At 40.5% G+C, this 16,986-nt stretch overlaps 1 protein-coding gene across 1 annotated transcript in view; it reads right to left on the reverse strand.

Annotated features, from left to right (window-relative positions):
* DOK6 (docking protein 6) overlaps positions 1-16,986 on the reverse strand; it is a 188,574-nt gene that overhangs the window by 65,702 nt on the left and 105,886 nt on the right. Inside the window, exon 3 of the mRNA XM_081205656.1 lies at positions 14,032-14,146. Coding sequence (XP_081061782.1) covers positions 14,032-14,146 — 115 coding nt within the window. The remainder of the gene's footprint in view (positions 1-14,031; positions 14,147-16,986) is intronic.

A 16,986-nucleotide genomic window follows, 5' to 3' on the forward strand; every position in this document is an offset into this window, starting at 1 on the left:
AAACAGAAAAAAATTGTGCATCCTGAAGTCTAGCAAAAGGAGCTGAGACCGATTACGATTATTGCTTCTAGGTGACAGAAGTTAATCAAATGTGGCTTGGACCTAAATTTTGAAAACTACCTCCCCCCCTTCACAATAAATTTGTAACCTTTGCGAGCACCAAACAACCATTCCTTTCTTGATGCAGACAGAATTTTGAGCAGAAGCTTTTGTCTCTTGAGAGGATGTCCAGACAGCTGTTGTTATCTGACCTGATTAAGACATTTCTGATGGGGATAAAGAATACACCCTCATCTGGGAAAACAAGCTATCAGTGAGTATCTTCTCATCCCGTGGAATGCCAAAATCTACTAATCTCTTTTGACAGGAGGGACTGGATCAAGATTTAAAGTACACAAGTATGAACTAGACAGAGAAAAGGATGGTATCAAAAACAATCAACATATGGCGTATCTATAAAACAAGGCAGGATCAATGGAAAAAAGGGGGGGATTTATGCCCACTATCAAGCCTATTCAGTAAGATCAACCCCAGGCAACCCTCATCTCAGTTTCTGTTCTGCTGTGTCTCAGACACAGACTGGATACAGTCTGCTGTACAGGCCTCAGTTCATTGTATTCAACCACTCTGAAACTAAACTTACAGTCTGAAATATCAGGTGCTGGCCAAGAACCCAAGCAGGATCAGTCAAACAGAAGCAACTGATCCCAAAGTTGATTTGCAATTATCTTTTTCAGACAATCTATTTGGCCTGGCCACTTAATTCCATCAAGCCAAGGCAGGAAGAATTAAAGCAGGGGTGAGGCGTGAGAGTAGCTGATTCAACTTTTGAAACATTAATGTAATTGGTGATGCACTAGCTACCAACTGCATATTGTGTTTTTAAGGTATGTTTAATATAGCTAATTCATGGCAAAAGTATATTGCCTCCCTATAGCGGAATTTGCCCTGTGAATTTTGACGTTACATAAGACAAGTAAGTGGAATTGTGTTTCTTGGGTGGAGGTGTCAACAATGGCCAGCTATTTTATTTTATTGTTTATTTAACAAAATGACTGTAAATAGACCCTCTAAGCAGCTTACAAAAATAAAGCAAACGTTGTTTAATGGGAAATCTCTATCCATAAATATTCATTATCAGTGTTGAAGCCCCTCCATCTGTGATTCCCATCCAAGGGCATAGAAAGAGGGGTGCGGTCCGCCCCAGGTGTCATCCCTGATGGGGTGACAAAATGGCACACTGCAGGGGCGGCACTTACCATGGGGGCCCCATATGCGGATCGCCCTGCCCCCACCATTCTGGGTGCCAGAGCAGCTAGCTACACCCCTGTTCCCATCTGGGGCATTTCTTCTCCAATTGCTCCCCTTAAAAAAGGCACATAATTTGCTCTCATAGAAGTATGTAAGATATGATACCCTGAAAAAAATAAGACTTTGTGTTCAAACTCCAGTATCTCAGTGGAAGGGACTGCTTGTTTGTTCTTTACTACTGCAATATCATCCAAGACAATTAGCCATTTATACTGGACTTGGAGTGAGGCTGCTTGTCCTTTGCTTTGCCTGTTGCTATAAAATCAAAGTCGCCAGCTCAGCAAGCTTTTTCATTTTTAAAAGATGTAACAGATGCCACTGGAGTTTGACGTAGTTCAGATTACTGTATCCTTCATAGATAAGAAGCTTTGTTGCCTGGATTAAACTGCAGTAAGCAAGGGAGAAAATTGTTTCTCTTTAGATTTAGAACAATGAAATGACAGCCAACAGTTCTAAGTTACAACTGGAGGAAGTAGCATTTTTAATAATTTAGCCGGTGGTATGAAACAACTTCGCTTTATTAATTTTTTGCACTGATTGCTGTGTCTGTGAATAATATTGGTTAATACTGAATAATATCTAAACAATACTGTAGAAGATATTAAAAATGTTGATTAGCACAAAAAATACATTCATTCTTATGAAATAGTCTAAAACTTCATTAGGTAAACAGAACATGTGTTTTTGTGCTTTTCATAATTGCAAAAATTTATTCAATTTTCCATTCATCCATGTATATATTTATACAGGAAGATTTGCTTCTGGGTTTTCTTTCATTATTGAAGAAGCGCTAAATTTGCCATAAAATTTCAATTCTATTGTAGCAAAGGTTATGTGTTCTTTCCTCCTATTTACTGAACATATGATAACATTTTTGTTTCCTTTTTAAATAATCAATAGCTTCATATTCATAACATTAAAATATTATGAATAAGGTACTGGGATAATTATTTTCACACAAAGAGCCTAATCCGCTCCTTAGAGGCCATCTCCTCCCTTGCCAGCCTGCCAGATCCTTATGATCAGGAGCTTTGTTTGACTTCTTCCAAATTCTGATATGCTTTTGTTGTGCTGCACAGATGAGCTTCTATGGGGGGAAAACCCAGCTTTTTATAGCCTGTTTTTCTGTCTACTGTGGCTGCTTTTATATCGTTGATCTGTATTTTTTTGTTTTATTCTGGATTATGGCATTGTGATTGTAGTAAGCCATTCTGATTAATGTGAATGCATTAGAAGACCAGGATAGAAATCTCTGAATGATAATCAACCATCTATTACAATCACCGATTCCGCCGTTGTAAGAATTTGATCATTCAGTGTGGCAGTGCCTACATGTTAGTGAAATCAAGCAGGTGCTTTCACTGTACTCTTTTCAGCACCTGCTTTAAACATTACTGTTTAGACAAGCCTACCCAGATGCTTCAAAAGCTGATGCAATTTTAATCTGTTATAGTGTTTTAACTTTGGTATGTCTTAAAGTAGGGTTGCAATTTTTCTTGATTTTACAGTTTTGTATTTTGTAAACCACTTTCAGTTTTTTTTGGTTTGTTTTTACAATCAAGAGGTTTATAAATCCTATGAGATAAATACATAAATTAACACTCTTTGGACAAGATAGTCCTAAATCATGAATGCCTCTTTTTCTGAAACAACTTATTTACTGCAGTATTTATATTGCACTCACTTAACCAAATATGTGGCTTTCAAAGTGGGCCATGAACTGCAATCAACTCAAACATGTAGAGTTGTGTCGCCGTGTGAAGATCCCAAATAGAAAGAGTGGCCCAGCAAAGAATTAAGAGCAGGTGCCAGTCCTTGGGGCAGCACCGATGCCACAATAGCCAGTGTCCCCCAATTCTCCCACCTCGGATTTCACAGGCATTCTCATTTCATAGATCATAGAACTGTAGCGTTGGAAGGGACCATTAGGGTCATCTAGTCCAACCCCCTGAAATGCAGGAATCTTTTGCCCAAAGTGGGGCTCGAACTCATGAACCTGAGATTAAGAGTCACATGCTCTACTGACTGGGCTATCCCTTCAGTCAGTCTTCTGACTGAAATACTCCTTTCATAGGGCCTGGTAAGCTCTTGGGAGGGGGTGGAATGTCAGATCCTTTAACAGCACTGGTCAGCTCCGCTATTGATTTCTTTCACACACTTCAGTGGTACCTTGGTTTAAGAACAGCTTAGTTTATGAACAACTTGGATTAAAAACGCTGCAAACCCAGAAATAGGTGTTTTGGTTTGTAAACTTTGCCTTGGAATAAGAACATGTTTTGCTTCCTGTTGCGTGTGTTCCATTTGTAAATTGAGTCCCCCGCTGCTATGGGAAAGCATGCCTTGATTTAAGAACGCTTTGGTCTAAGAACGGACTTCCAGAACGGATTAAGTTTGTAAACCAAGGTACCACTGTACATGGACCAGATTTCCCAGCCCTCCCTTGGTTTTAAAGTCTTCCTCTAAGGCATTAAGTGGCCACTGGTTTTCAGAGCTGGAAAGGAATTTTCCTCTCAGCAACCATTGACCATTGATAGAGGGGTTTTTGCCTTTTCTTGGTGGATAGCACATGACTGTTAGGCACTTTGCACATAGCTTTTGCCACGTCTTGTGTGGAAATGGCAATGGGTAGGATATAAACATGGGGGAGGCCCACACAAGGGGCCTTGAGAAGGTGCAGCAGTTCCCAGTCCTAGTGGGCCGGGCCTGGCACCACCCATCTCAGGTTACCAGTGAGTCTCCAGCCCCATGACATGCACCACATCTACACTGGTCAACTCACAGGACAGTCCCCAGCAGGTGTGCTGGGATGGTGTATTGGGCTCACTTCCAGTGACAGGCGCACCTGTAGAAGCTACGGTCATAAAATGGTGGATCTATTCCTGTGAAAGAAAGCCTCCACAAGCTTCTGTAAGTTCGTGAAATTATAAAATGAGTGTGGGGCAGGAAAGAGTATGTGGCTTTGATATTTTTTTGGGGGGGAGGTCCTTAAAAATTGCTTGACTTTCTCATTGGGAGGGCTGTGCCCTAATAGCCCTAGTGGAATAGCCTCTACTGCGTATGTCAGTCATCCACAAACCATGAATTCTTGTTTAGCCCCACTGGTTTAAAGTCATAATGCTGGGATAAAAATTTGCCTGCAAATTAATATTTCACCAGTGGTGGAACTGGGTACTCTATTCATTTCCTTGGAATGTAGGTTAGCTCTTTAGGGGGATTTGTGAAAGTATGAGCCATATTGCAGAGTCACATGACTTGTGCAACTCCAAGCATCCTCTGAGAATAATGCACATTTAGAGACAGCACACAAAAATGACATAAATTTATATATGGAATTTAGGCTATTGACAGATGATATATGAGCAGCTGGGCCTGGAGAGATTTCAATGAATAACATGGTAATTTACTGCACCTAACCTGAAATACCAGGTCTATTTTTCATTTTCTGTTTTCTGTCACTGTTTGGTCTCACTTGCATTTGGCAATTTATGTTGTATTTGCAGTACATGCAGCTGTAAATAGATTAATCACTTTATGAATTTTCTGAAATGCTGCATCTCTGAATGGCTGAAAGTCTGCTAAAATGACCGCTATATTTAATAATGGCACGCAACACAATTGCTCCCTCTAATATCAAACTCAGGTGCTGCTTGCCAATAGTTCTGTAGCAAAAACCAGATAACTGCAAAACAAGAGGGAGATATCTGCATTGCAAACCAAGGTTTGCAAAAGTACATTTTTAGGGCTCCCCTCAAAAAAGCACCTACTGTGCCAAAAAAGGGGGGGAAAGAACAAAAGAAGCCCAATGACGACCAACCATGTTAAATGGCCAGATAGAAAATTCTTAGAATATGTGTGTGTGCCTGTTTAAAATGGTGCTTTCCATATTCAGCTTTTACACTAAAAAATAATATAATTTTTCTGCCTGACTATTGACCGACTGATTAATCAGTAAAATGCTACAACCTCAGTTTACACCAAGGGCTTTCAAAGAACATTTTAGTGCTACAGAGCAGTATAGTGGTCTCGGGGCCTTAAACTAGAAGGGGGCAAGCTTCCTTAGCTTATTGTAATTAGGATGGAGGGGGCACAAAGCTGAGAGAAGACTGGCTTGCCCAGAGCCAGAAAGTAGTTCATAGTGATCTGGGATTTGAAGTGGCAGCTTCTGTAGCTGAGCTCAGGCTGTTACCCCTGATGCTACGCTAGCTGACAGCTACTCTAAGTCTGGTTCTAGCATCCTAGAATAGTTCTGAAAATGACAAGTATGTGTGCACCTTGAGCAATCTGCGGCACTATGAGTCACAGTGCTGGACTTCCAACTAAAAACCAGATTGTGTTTATAATACATCTGCTGCAAAAGTCAAGGCTTGGTTCTTTCAGTTGCTGTGCTTTACTAGCAACCCACAAGTGCCAGTGCTGTAAAGTCAGCCGTGGTTGGGGCTGCTCCATCAAAGCTTATATACAGGGTATGATCTAGGGTGTGTCAGGGGATATATTTTAAGAGGACAGGATATATTATAGTTTCTTATGTTCCATTAAATGTGATGTTTATCAGCCCTGTAACTGAGGATGAGTTATAGAAGATTAGGAAATGAACTGTAGCAAGACATCTCCACACTTGCTATAACCACTTTAGCTGCCGTAGATCAAATGACCACAGGAGTTAAGTCCAACCCACACGATCAAGCTGCCCACCTCTATATTTCTTGCACAGATGCATGGAGGATTGTAGCGTGTATGGACTGATAGCATTAAATAGTTTAATTTGAGAGGGGTCCAGATTATTGTACTTAATTTTTGTATTTCCCCCATCCAGCTTACAAAAAGATCTCATGCAAAGCTAACTTACAAAAAAGCCTTTTTAACCATACATCATAATCACAGACAACCACAGAAGCACACCTTTATATCACCTTAAAGAATTTCTCTCTGGACTCAGTGTTTTACCCTGAGATAGGTTGGGTGGATTAGGTTCACTTTGCCCAACTTTCCAAACTGATTAACTGAATTAAGAAATATTGAGACATTAAAGCAAATGATGGTGCTTTCACAGAGTAACTGAAATATAAATAGACCAAGCTGAGGTGGGTGGGTGTACTCAGTACTCAATTTAGTTCACACACACACACACACACACACACACACAGCCTAAAATTAAGTACTTTCTTTGGGGCCTACCTGAAGGCTTGTTATATAAAGACATAACATGTATGGGAAAACAGAAATAAAGAGAAGTTTAAAATATCAGGAAACAGTGAAAAAAAGTGAGTTTGGGAAAGCTGCAGAAAAGAAATGGACAGATTGTTTTTCACAGCATTTTCAAAATTTAGACACCAGAGTTTAGACTCTCCTCTCTCTCTCTCTCTCTCTCTCTCTCTCTCTCTCTCTCTCTCTCATATGTTAAGATTGAGGGTCCCAGTCAACTAGATTGACAATTCAATGATTCTGTTAACAAATGTTTGGCAAACACAGTAAAATGTCAATAGTTTGCACTTTCATAAAGGTCAATAATGAAATCTGAGCAATTGCAAAGCTGAAAGTACCACACATCAGAGATATAACTGAGTCAAATATTCCAAAACCCACAGTTGGAGAATACATTCTTTAGGACCAACCAAAATGTCACAAAATAGCAACAAGCTTTTGTGTTCTCCAAAACCCAGCTCTCAGGCAAGATGCTACACAAAGCATGAGATAACAGGGACAAAGGAAAACAAATATGCATAAGCCTTGGCTCTTTTGAAAATGATGAGAACCATAGTGACATTCCCTCACCCAACCAAACTAATCCATTTGGAACCATCAATATCCAGCTGCCTAATTAAAAGGGGACACTAATTAATGAACTAGCATGAACTAAAAGCGAGAAAATGTTTACAGTTACCAGATGTAAAGTATATATTGCACATAGGGAAGGTCAGCCATTCTCATGGTAGCTTTGGATCAGGGAATGCATGCTTTGTGCACATCAGGGCTCCCATATGTACAAGAAGTTGCAGCAGCAGAGCTATGAGATATGAGGAAATTTTTAATGAGAGGTAGGGAATTTGTGGCTCTCCAGATGTTATTGGACTCAAATTGCCACCAATCCCAGTTAGTATGACTAACAGTCAAGAGATAATGGACATTGCAACCAAGGAAGATTGGGGGCAGGTTCTCCATCAACTGGAATGCCGTTTGTCATCTGCTATGCAGAACTACTCAAGACTCAGCTGTCCCACGGTGTTTATCCTACCAAATGATAAGAATAAGATATCAACTGCCAACATGTTATAGAAGGTCACCTGTAGAAGGTCACCAAGTTGCACCTTGAACATATAATTGCTGAAAACAGTAAACACACACACACACACACACACACACACACACACACACACACAGTGGTTCTCAAACTTAATCCGATCTGGGAATCTGTTTGACTCCCGAAACAGTTCCTTGATTTGCTGTGGGAGCTTCCTGCATTCAGTTGGAAGCTGCGTAAACTGCATTGGACATTTGGCTTCCAAAAAACATGCGCAAACTGGAACACTTACTTCTGGGTTTGCAGCGTTCAGGAGCCAATTTGTTCAACAACTAAGCCATTTGGGAACCAAGGTACCACTGTATGTCTGAGCATTATGTACCACCTTACAGTTAGAAAACTCATGAATTTACCCCAATGAGCCATAGCATTTCAAAAATATCACACAATCTTTGCCAAAAGGTATGCCTCATAATTTTAATCAAAAATGAAACTTTGCTGCCTCTTGAGTTAAATTAAGCCTCTGTAGCCACACAACAGGAAGTGCTTGCTTATACAGGCATCATAATCTCTACTCACAATTTCCTAATAGATTAGATTGTGACAATGTTGCCCTTTAATTGAAGCTACAACCAAATGGAAACTTCTTTTCCTGTAAGAACATTGCCTGTGACAAGGGGGAGGAGAGATGCTGGCTGGTCCCACCCACATGTTTGCATCACTCAAGAGAAAGCCTCTAGCCACAAGGAATTAGCTCATACAAAGGCATCTCCTATAAGACTAGGCTATGTTTAAAGAACACCAAAGAAAATACAAAGGATCTCTTCCTTTGCATCAAATCGTAGTGTTTTCATGTCACAGAAAGCATATTTTGGACTGCATTTGTTTCTTTTAAAAGCAAAGATTGTAGAACCCATCTTTGCTGCCATACATTAGACCTAAGGTCTTTCTTATTTTTTTCTGCTTAACAAATCTGTTTGTGTATAATAATTAAGATCCATTGTTTGCATTTGCATTGCTTTTTGGTTAAATGTCGCTCATCTGGACTGCAAACTCCAGGGGTCACCTAGCTCAATATATATGCTTGTGTGTATATATAGACAGACATTAATTCTTTTTATTCTTTCCTATGCAAAAGTAACTGCTCAACAATTCAAGGCAGGAAGGACAGTGGCTGGCCTAGGGTAATCAATTAACTTTTTAACAGACACAAGAAACAAACAAATTATGTTTAGGAAATAATAATACTTTTAGTTGGTACAATGTCTCCTCCTGAGATGCAGAAAATATTGTGAAAGATTATGTCATCATCATGGTGCTTTACTTAATCGGCTATGAAATAGGTTCTAGATTTCTGCAAAATATTCTGATTGGTTTCATAAAGAAAGTACCAACATGCCCTATATCTGAACACACATGGAAACTGGTCTAGGTCTGATCAACAGCCCCAAGTATGCACAGTACACACAGTTCCATCATAACCAGGGCATAAACTGAATGAATGAATCAAAGAATGAAGCAAGTTTTCTATGCCTGCCTTGTAATATCAAGCAGGAAAGCAGAGGACAGGGCTATCTTTCTATTTATTATTGTAAGCCACTCTGGGAACGTTTTTAGCTAAAGTGTGGTTTATAAGTAAGTACTGTAAGTATGTTCAGAATTCTCACAAGTCCACAAGAACGTAAGAGCCCTCTGGTTCAGGTCAGTAGCCTATCTAGGTTCATCATCTTTTTCTCACAGTGGCCAGCCAGTGAGACAATACCCTCTCCTGTTGTTTCCAGCAACTGGTATTCAGAAGCATACTACATCCAACAGTGAAGGTAGTTCATAGCTAACAGGGTTAGTAGTCACTGACATCTTCATTCTCCATGAAAACATGTATGTCCAACATTCACATTACCTTTTGAGTTTTGATAGCTGTTACACAAACACTTCCATATGTAATGTGTAAAAAATGTGGGTTAAATCACAGGGCCTATGGCTTGCCGATCAGAAGGTTGGCGGTTCGAATCTCCTGTTGCTCAGTCCCTGCTTCTGCCAACGTAGCAGTTCAAAAGCACGAAGTGCAGGTAGATAAATAGGTACCGCTCTGGCGGGAAGGTAAACAGCATTTCTGTGCACTGCTCTGGTTCGCCAGAAGTGGCTTAGTCATGCTGGCCACATGACCCAGAAGCTGCACACAGGCTCCCTCAGCCAGTAAAGCGAGATGAGTGTCGCAACGCCAGAGTCGTCCGTGACTGGACCTAACAGTCACGGGTCCCTTTACCTTTACACAAACACTTTTATATGTAATGTGCAAAAAAATGTTCAAATCACATGGGTTTTCCACATTAAAGTCAGCTGTCAAGATACAGATACAGTGGTGCTATGGAACCACTCATGTAATCTAAGCATTAATCTTTTCATACACTACTGATGGAACATAGAAAGGGAGCCATACGGAAGGATGTTTTAGAAGGTCACCCTGCCCAACCTGGAACAACACTAAAAGGATTTAAAATGAAATGGGAGTTGGAAGTCTTGCAATAACATAGCGCCTGGGTAATTTTCTCTTGGGAGTCCATAGACTTAGCTCATCTGTGAACAGGGATACATATCTGTGAAAAATTACTCTATTTGCTGTTGCACTTTGAAATACTGGTTACCACATGGGACTTAGCACAATCTAACCCACTGGGAGCACTTTGACAATACCATTTTTGCTTCTTAGATGGCTTCCTTCCCTAGCCATTTATATCCCTAGGAATTGCTTTGGCTTTGCAAAGCGATCTGTCATCTGCTTCTCTCAGAGTCATCTGCGTTTTCTCAGAGAAAGCAGCAAAGCAGAGAAGCAAGAGCTGAAAAGTACACTGCTTCTTATAGCTAAATTACTAGAAAAGCAGCACAATATCTGTTCAGGAAATGTTTGCTTTCTTTTATTGCAGGATAACAATGGGTATGAAGAAAAATATTTCAAATTGTTTTGAGAACAAAGGCCACAATAAATACACACTTCCATGCACAAAAAGAGGGGGAAGCCAGCTATATGAAGCAAGTTTCCACTTCCATTATTATTATTTTTAAGAAAACTTTTTAAAACTTTTGAATACAAACTTCAAGGGAATAAAAAACAAGCCTTTTGTATCAGTCTCCCACAGCTGCATGTTCCAAAGAGTCATCAGCTATGAGGAGGGCTGTTTAGCTCCATTCCTTAAATCTAATGAAAAATTCTTGCACTTTGGGGGTCAAGCTCTGTGACAGAGCAGCTTGCTTACCTGTGGACACAATGTTTCACGACACATGAGAATGTAGTTGACAAACAGCTTGTGCCATTCAAGGGAAGATGCATGAGGGGGCAGTGTTTGCCACCCAAATCCGCCAAGTATGACATAGAATTATGACATAAAATTATGATAGTGTTGTGCTTCTAAAACATTGCATGTTTATTGTCTGATCAGGCACATGGTGAAGGGAGAAGGTGTGAAACTAATATTTACTGGGACCTGGATGGAACAACAAAAGCTGCTAAGCCAGTGGCCAGGAAATTGCTAAGAAAAACTACATTGAAAAACAACAGCAACAAACCAAAAAATCCCCCCAAAGTTCCCTGTCCACAAATCCATTAAAAAATAAACAACAACAACAACAACACACACATTGGGGTAGACAAGAAAGAGATTTACGGATGCAATACATTTCAGATTCTACTAATCCTTCTTGAGGGAAAACCAGAACAACCATTCACAATTCTGATATGCTACCTCTTCTGTTTCTTAGCATAATCATGCTTTGGATCATTAAATCTCTTTCTTGTTTAGGTAAAGGTAAAGGGCAGTGTTCCCCAACCTTGGGCCTCCAGCTGTTTTTGGACTACAACTCCCATCATCCCTTGCTAGCAAGACCAGTGGTCAAGGATAATGGGAATTGTAGTCCAAAAACAGGAGGAGGCCCAATGTTGGGGAACACTGGTAAAGGGACCCCTGACCATTAGGTACAGTTATGACCGACTCTGGGATTGTGGTGCTTATCTCGCTTTACTGGCCGAGGGAGCCAGCGTACAGCTTCCAGGTCATGTGGCCAGAATGACTAAGCCGCTTCTGGCAAACCAGAGCAGCACACGGAAATGCCGTTTACCTTCCTGCTGGAGCAGTACCTATTTATGTACTTGCATTTTGACGTGCTTTTGAACTGCTAAGTTGGCAGGTGCAGGGACCGAGCAATGGGAGCTCACCCCATCACAAGGATTAAAATCGCCGACCTTGTGATCGGCAAGTCCTAGGCTCTGTGGTTTAACCCACAGCGCCACCCGTGTCCCAGACCTTTCTTGTTTACCCCATTGTTTTGTTTTGTTTTTCCTTTGCTTCCAGTTGCGTTTTGGTATTTTCATTTTTGTTCTACATATTCTTAAACCTCAAAAGCAGCATTTTGGCTTTCACAAATATATGATGCTTTTAACTTAAGTACCTAATAAAGGGCAGAGAGAGACTCCCCTTTCTTTAGCAAATAACAATGCAGCAATTTCACACCAGAATTCCAGTCCTGACATCATTTCTTTCTTTTTAATAATAAAAAGGTGTTGTGGATACTTGTGCCCTGATTGACTCCACATACACTTCCAAATGTGTGTTCAAACATTGAAAAATCTTGTTTTACCCTAAACCATAAACTATAGAACAAACCTTCATTACAGCTTGTGGTTAGTCAAGGAGAGATAAACCACAAGCCTCGATTCAGGCAACATACATTGTGATGAGCCAAACTATGGTTTGTCTTAACCATGGTTTGGCTCATCACAGTGCAGCAGCAGAACAACCAGGGAGGAACAAAGTGGCTGCAATCTTTTGACATGTCCACACATTCATGCTCCAAAGTGTGGAGAGCCTTCAATCAGCTTTGGGTGATGGCCTAGCTGCACTGCTCTCTGGACAGGGATAGCCTAACTTCTGTCATCTATGCTCTGGTAACCTCTAGGTTAGATTACTGCAACACGTTATACACGGGGCTGCCTCTGAAGATGGTATAGAAACTTCAGCTGGTGCAGAATTTAGCAGCCAGGTTGCTCACCAGGGCAAGATGGTTTGAGTATATTACACAGATCCCTCCTCGACTGAACTGGCTGCCAACTAGTTTCCGGGACCAATACAAAGAGATGTTTTGCCCTACAGAGCCTTAAATGGCTCAGGACCGCAACAGTTTTTATAAACATTTTATTAATTTTCAAGAAAAAATTCCAAGAACTCCCTTCCCCAAAACAGAAGACCAATGCATCAAAATTTCCCATATATCTATACGTGTATTAGGTGAGTGCCAGTCATCAGGATGTTCATTTGGTTATTTTATAAAGGGGTTCCAAATGTCAACAAAATCATCAGTATCTGATATATCATTCAGGGCATGGACTCTCTTCATTAGTTTATCAGGACCACAACACCTCAAGGACTGCATCTCTCCATATGAACCAACCTAGACCCTGTAATCATTATCAGAGGCCATTCTTCATGTGGCACATCTCCAACAGGTTCAGAGGGCAACATGAGAACGGTGGCTTCCTACTTGTGGAATGCTCTCCCCAGAGAAGCTCACCTGGCACCTTCACTACATATCATTAGCTGCCAGGCAACCACATTCCTCTTTTTCCTCTTTTCTCTCTTTAATTAGGCCTTTGGCTAATTAAACAAGCTATGGCATTTTAAACTGCTTGTGTGCAGGGGAGCTATTATTTTTGCTTGTTATGCATGTTTGTATTTTTATATTGTAAACCATCCTGTGATCTTCAGAAGAACGGCAGTACAGTATAGAAATGTAAATCATTATCATCATCATCCATGGTTTGGTTTCGCATGACATGCAGCTGAGGCCAGTATAATGGTTGTGAAGGGGGAGAAATTAATACTAATATTGAATTCACATACAGAGAACATAATTTATTTTTTTCCAGAATACTGAATCTTGTAAGAAAGGATGACTGTCAAATGGTAATGATTTGTTTCATAAAACGTACAGAGTACTGTAGATCTATCATAACTTTGGTCTAAGCAGCTAGCCATAAACTATTTGAAGCTGAACTTCTGTGTCCTGGAATTTTAGCTGTTCTTTGCTACTCTCTTATAGTGACAGGATTATTACTAACCTAGTAAGTGCCTAAAGCAATACTTGGCAAAACAACAACAACAACCCCTGATAATTCACGTCAACGCTTGTCTTAATAGCATCCCATTGGCATTGTTTACTCAGCTCTAGAATTTTAGATGAAACCCTCAAGAGTCTTGTATCCAACTAGGAGCCAAGTCCAGAAAGAGAAAAATAAAAAACAAGCACCCAAACTAGTCTTTTTTTAAAAGGGGGAGGGACACATTTATCTCTGTATGCTAAAAAAAGATATTATAGCATATTCTCATTAAGATAAGGCACCCTGTTTAAATGCTGTATCTTAATCCATCTGAAGCATTGTTTCATAAGCAGCTTAATTTACTCAGGCTGAAGATGTGGTAATAATTGCTTACCTGACTCACAGGCAAATGTCTTTGATGTCTCATCATGAAAGATAATTGCCACTGCATGCTTCTTTGTCTCTCGAGGCAGTCTGGTTATGTTTTTGATGTTGTGCAGCTCAGTTACCTTAAAATGAAGAGATATAGAATTTAATTTGGTTTATAAACAGGAGGAGAAAAACCCCAAATGTTCAATTTTCATCATAGTCCCCATATTTTTCTGATGACCAGTGGAATGGACTTTATCAAACAATGTTTGTGTGCACGTGTGTTGGAGCTGCAGAATTGTTTCTAGAATAACCATTCTGTCACACATGATTTATTTATTTTTATTATACTTCGAGAACCTTGGAGCGATAGAGCCTATTCATTTTCATCTGCTTTGGCTTTGTGAATTACTTCATAATACAAGCCACTTGTCTGAATTCCTAAATTGGCAAATTTGTTGCAGTAGCAGCAGCAAATAAGTTTCCATCTCAGAAAACTCTACAGCATCAGCAAGAAGAAAGTAGTTCATCCATCATGCCAATTAGCACCACATACTTTTGCATTGATGTGGAGTTCTTTCACTTTAAAGTGAAATGGTAATTCTAGGGATATCCAAGCCTGAACCAGAAAATGCAACTTTGGCATTCATCTGAAATATTCCAAGGGCAAAGATCAGCCAAGAAAACTAGCATGGGTTTTATGGATTTGGTGAAGAAATAAGTTACCAAAATGTATTAACTGCAGAATAAGCAAGCTCTTTTTCTGCTTTTCTTGGTTTACACAAACATTTCACATTAGCATCAAGAAAGGAGGAAACAACACAATGATCAGGGTTTGACTAGTAATCTTAAGAATGGATCAGCTCAGAAAATAGGGTTATGGATATTAAGTATACACTGGGGACTAATTTGTGTCTGGCTTGTAGCAAACAAAAAACACCTTGAAGTATGATCTAATTAGTTTTCCAGGCTCTCTAGAGGCTTCCCACAGACTATTTAGTTTTTCCTTAGGAGCCTAATCCCACAAAGACATGAGCTTTATGAACCCTATAGTACCTTTGCACAAGTTTATACACATTTAGTTCCAACTTTGTTCTGCTATGTAAAAAACAAAAACCAAAAAAAACCACCAAAAAAAACACCATGATTTAGCTTCTAAAGTGTTCTGCCTTGGACAGAAAGTACTGGGGTGCCCAACAGATTCATCCGCTGTAGGTCCTTCCACATGTCACAATACAGCCTGCAGTTAGCTAAGCTGCTTCTTGGTCAATATTTCTAGGGTTTGAGTAGTTACCAGACTGCATTTTAAGTGAGCAATATTTATTCTGGAAGCAAGCAACACCAGTTTTACTGGATGCATGTACACTTGCTGCTTTGTTTGCTTAAACCTCTTTGTAACTTACTAGGGGGAAACTTAGGCTTTGCATATCTTTTGAATTGGGAAATAGAGCTGAGGAAGACTGACTCCAAAGTCTCAGTTTTAAAGCTGTTGTGCATGATGTCGGTTCTGATTAGTCTAGGCTCCTCAAGCATGGAGGTGTACAGCTGCCAGATCTCCAGGTCTGACCTGAAATTTCCAGGTTTGCCTAGACCCCTCCAGGTGCAGGACTTGAATCTCCAGCTGGGCAAAAGCACATTTAAAGACATTAAAAAGAAGACGACTGTGCTTTGCATGGCTTTGAAGCCCCCTTCCCATCCCTACTATGTGGTGGGAAGGGAATGCAGAGGAAGAAAAGAACTGGACTGGACTTATGAGTATGTATGCATGCCCAGCACAAGGTGTAGGGCTACAGAAGCGTGCAGAACATTTGGAGTGATGAGAGACAGGGAGAGTCTGAACAGGAGGAGGTACATCCCTATGACTCCCTAGCAGCCATGGGAGAGCCAGTGGACACCAGCAAGCACTGACAGCAAAGCATAAGAGCATTAATATATTAACACAAAAGGCTCAGAAGCTTTGTGTTCAGACTGCTAGCTAAAACATTTTTAAAAGTGGCAAGGAGGGTTTGGCAGAAGCTCCCGCTGTAGATAAAGATTACTTCCTGAGCTGGGCATATTGTAGTGATTTCTTTCTTTCTGCCTGGCGGCACCAAAGCAAAGAAACTGAGCAAGGAAAAGTGTAAAGAGCCAACTCCTGCTCACTCTGCCTCTTCCTCCGCCACTTCCCTTCCCAACTGCCTGCAAAGGATCAAGGAATGGTGCTGAAGTCGTGGAGCCTGGCTATGGTAATCCCCTTGGATTGAAGCAGCTATTGCATTTTAATAATTTTTTAAAAAGTGAACTACATTCCAGCTGGGGTGTAGTTTGGGTGGCTGGAACCCCTCTTTCCCGTCCTCAAGGGGAGCTCAGTGACAGCAATTGCCAGAGGCTTCCAGCATGGCAAGCAGATAGTGAGAAGCCAGGACAGGGAGGACTTAGTGGTGGGGATGGGTGTGGCTGAAGAAGACATAGTGGTGGCATAGAGGTCTCAGATGGAGAGGTGCTAGTCGTCTTCACAGGTACTAAAACAACAGTGGCAAGCAAAGCAGAGGCAGCAACAGTCATCTCAGTGAGGTGAGTGGCAAGAATGTAGGGCAGCCCTGACCCACTGCCCTACCCGCACCCACCACCAGAGACAAAATGTCTCATCTGGCCACCCCTGGACATACACCTTTATTTCATAATGGCTGTTAGCTGCTTCTGTATATTATAGAGAAGGAAAATACATTAAAAAAAACATGAAAGGAGCAAATTATCAAATAAATGTTTTAAAAGTAATTTATGATTTTTAGTTCTACTTCCAAATTTTTAAAAGATTGCTTAGCTTTTTTACTTTCTTGAAAAAAGGTGAAATGAGCAAGAGTCTGTCAGAAGTCATTGTTGTTCTCCTATATATATATTATAGGTGGATCTGTGATGCTAGTCTATACTTCTGCATTGATGCATGGAGTAAACATTTGACTGGAAAATACAGTAAACCTGTATACTTCACAGGGGCCAT

Source organism: Podarcis bocagei, assembly GCF_964188305.1.
Source record: "Podarcis bocagei genome assembly, chromosome: 8".
Taxonomy (NCBI): domain Eukaryota; kingdom Metazoa; phylum Chordata; class Lepidosauria; order Squamata; family Lacertidae; genus Podarcis; species Podarcis bocagei.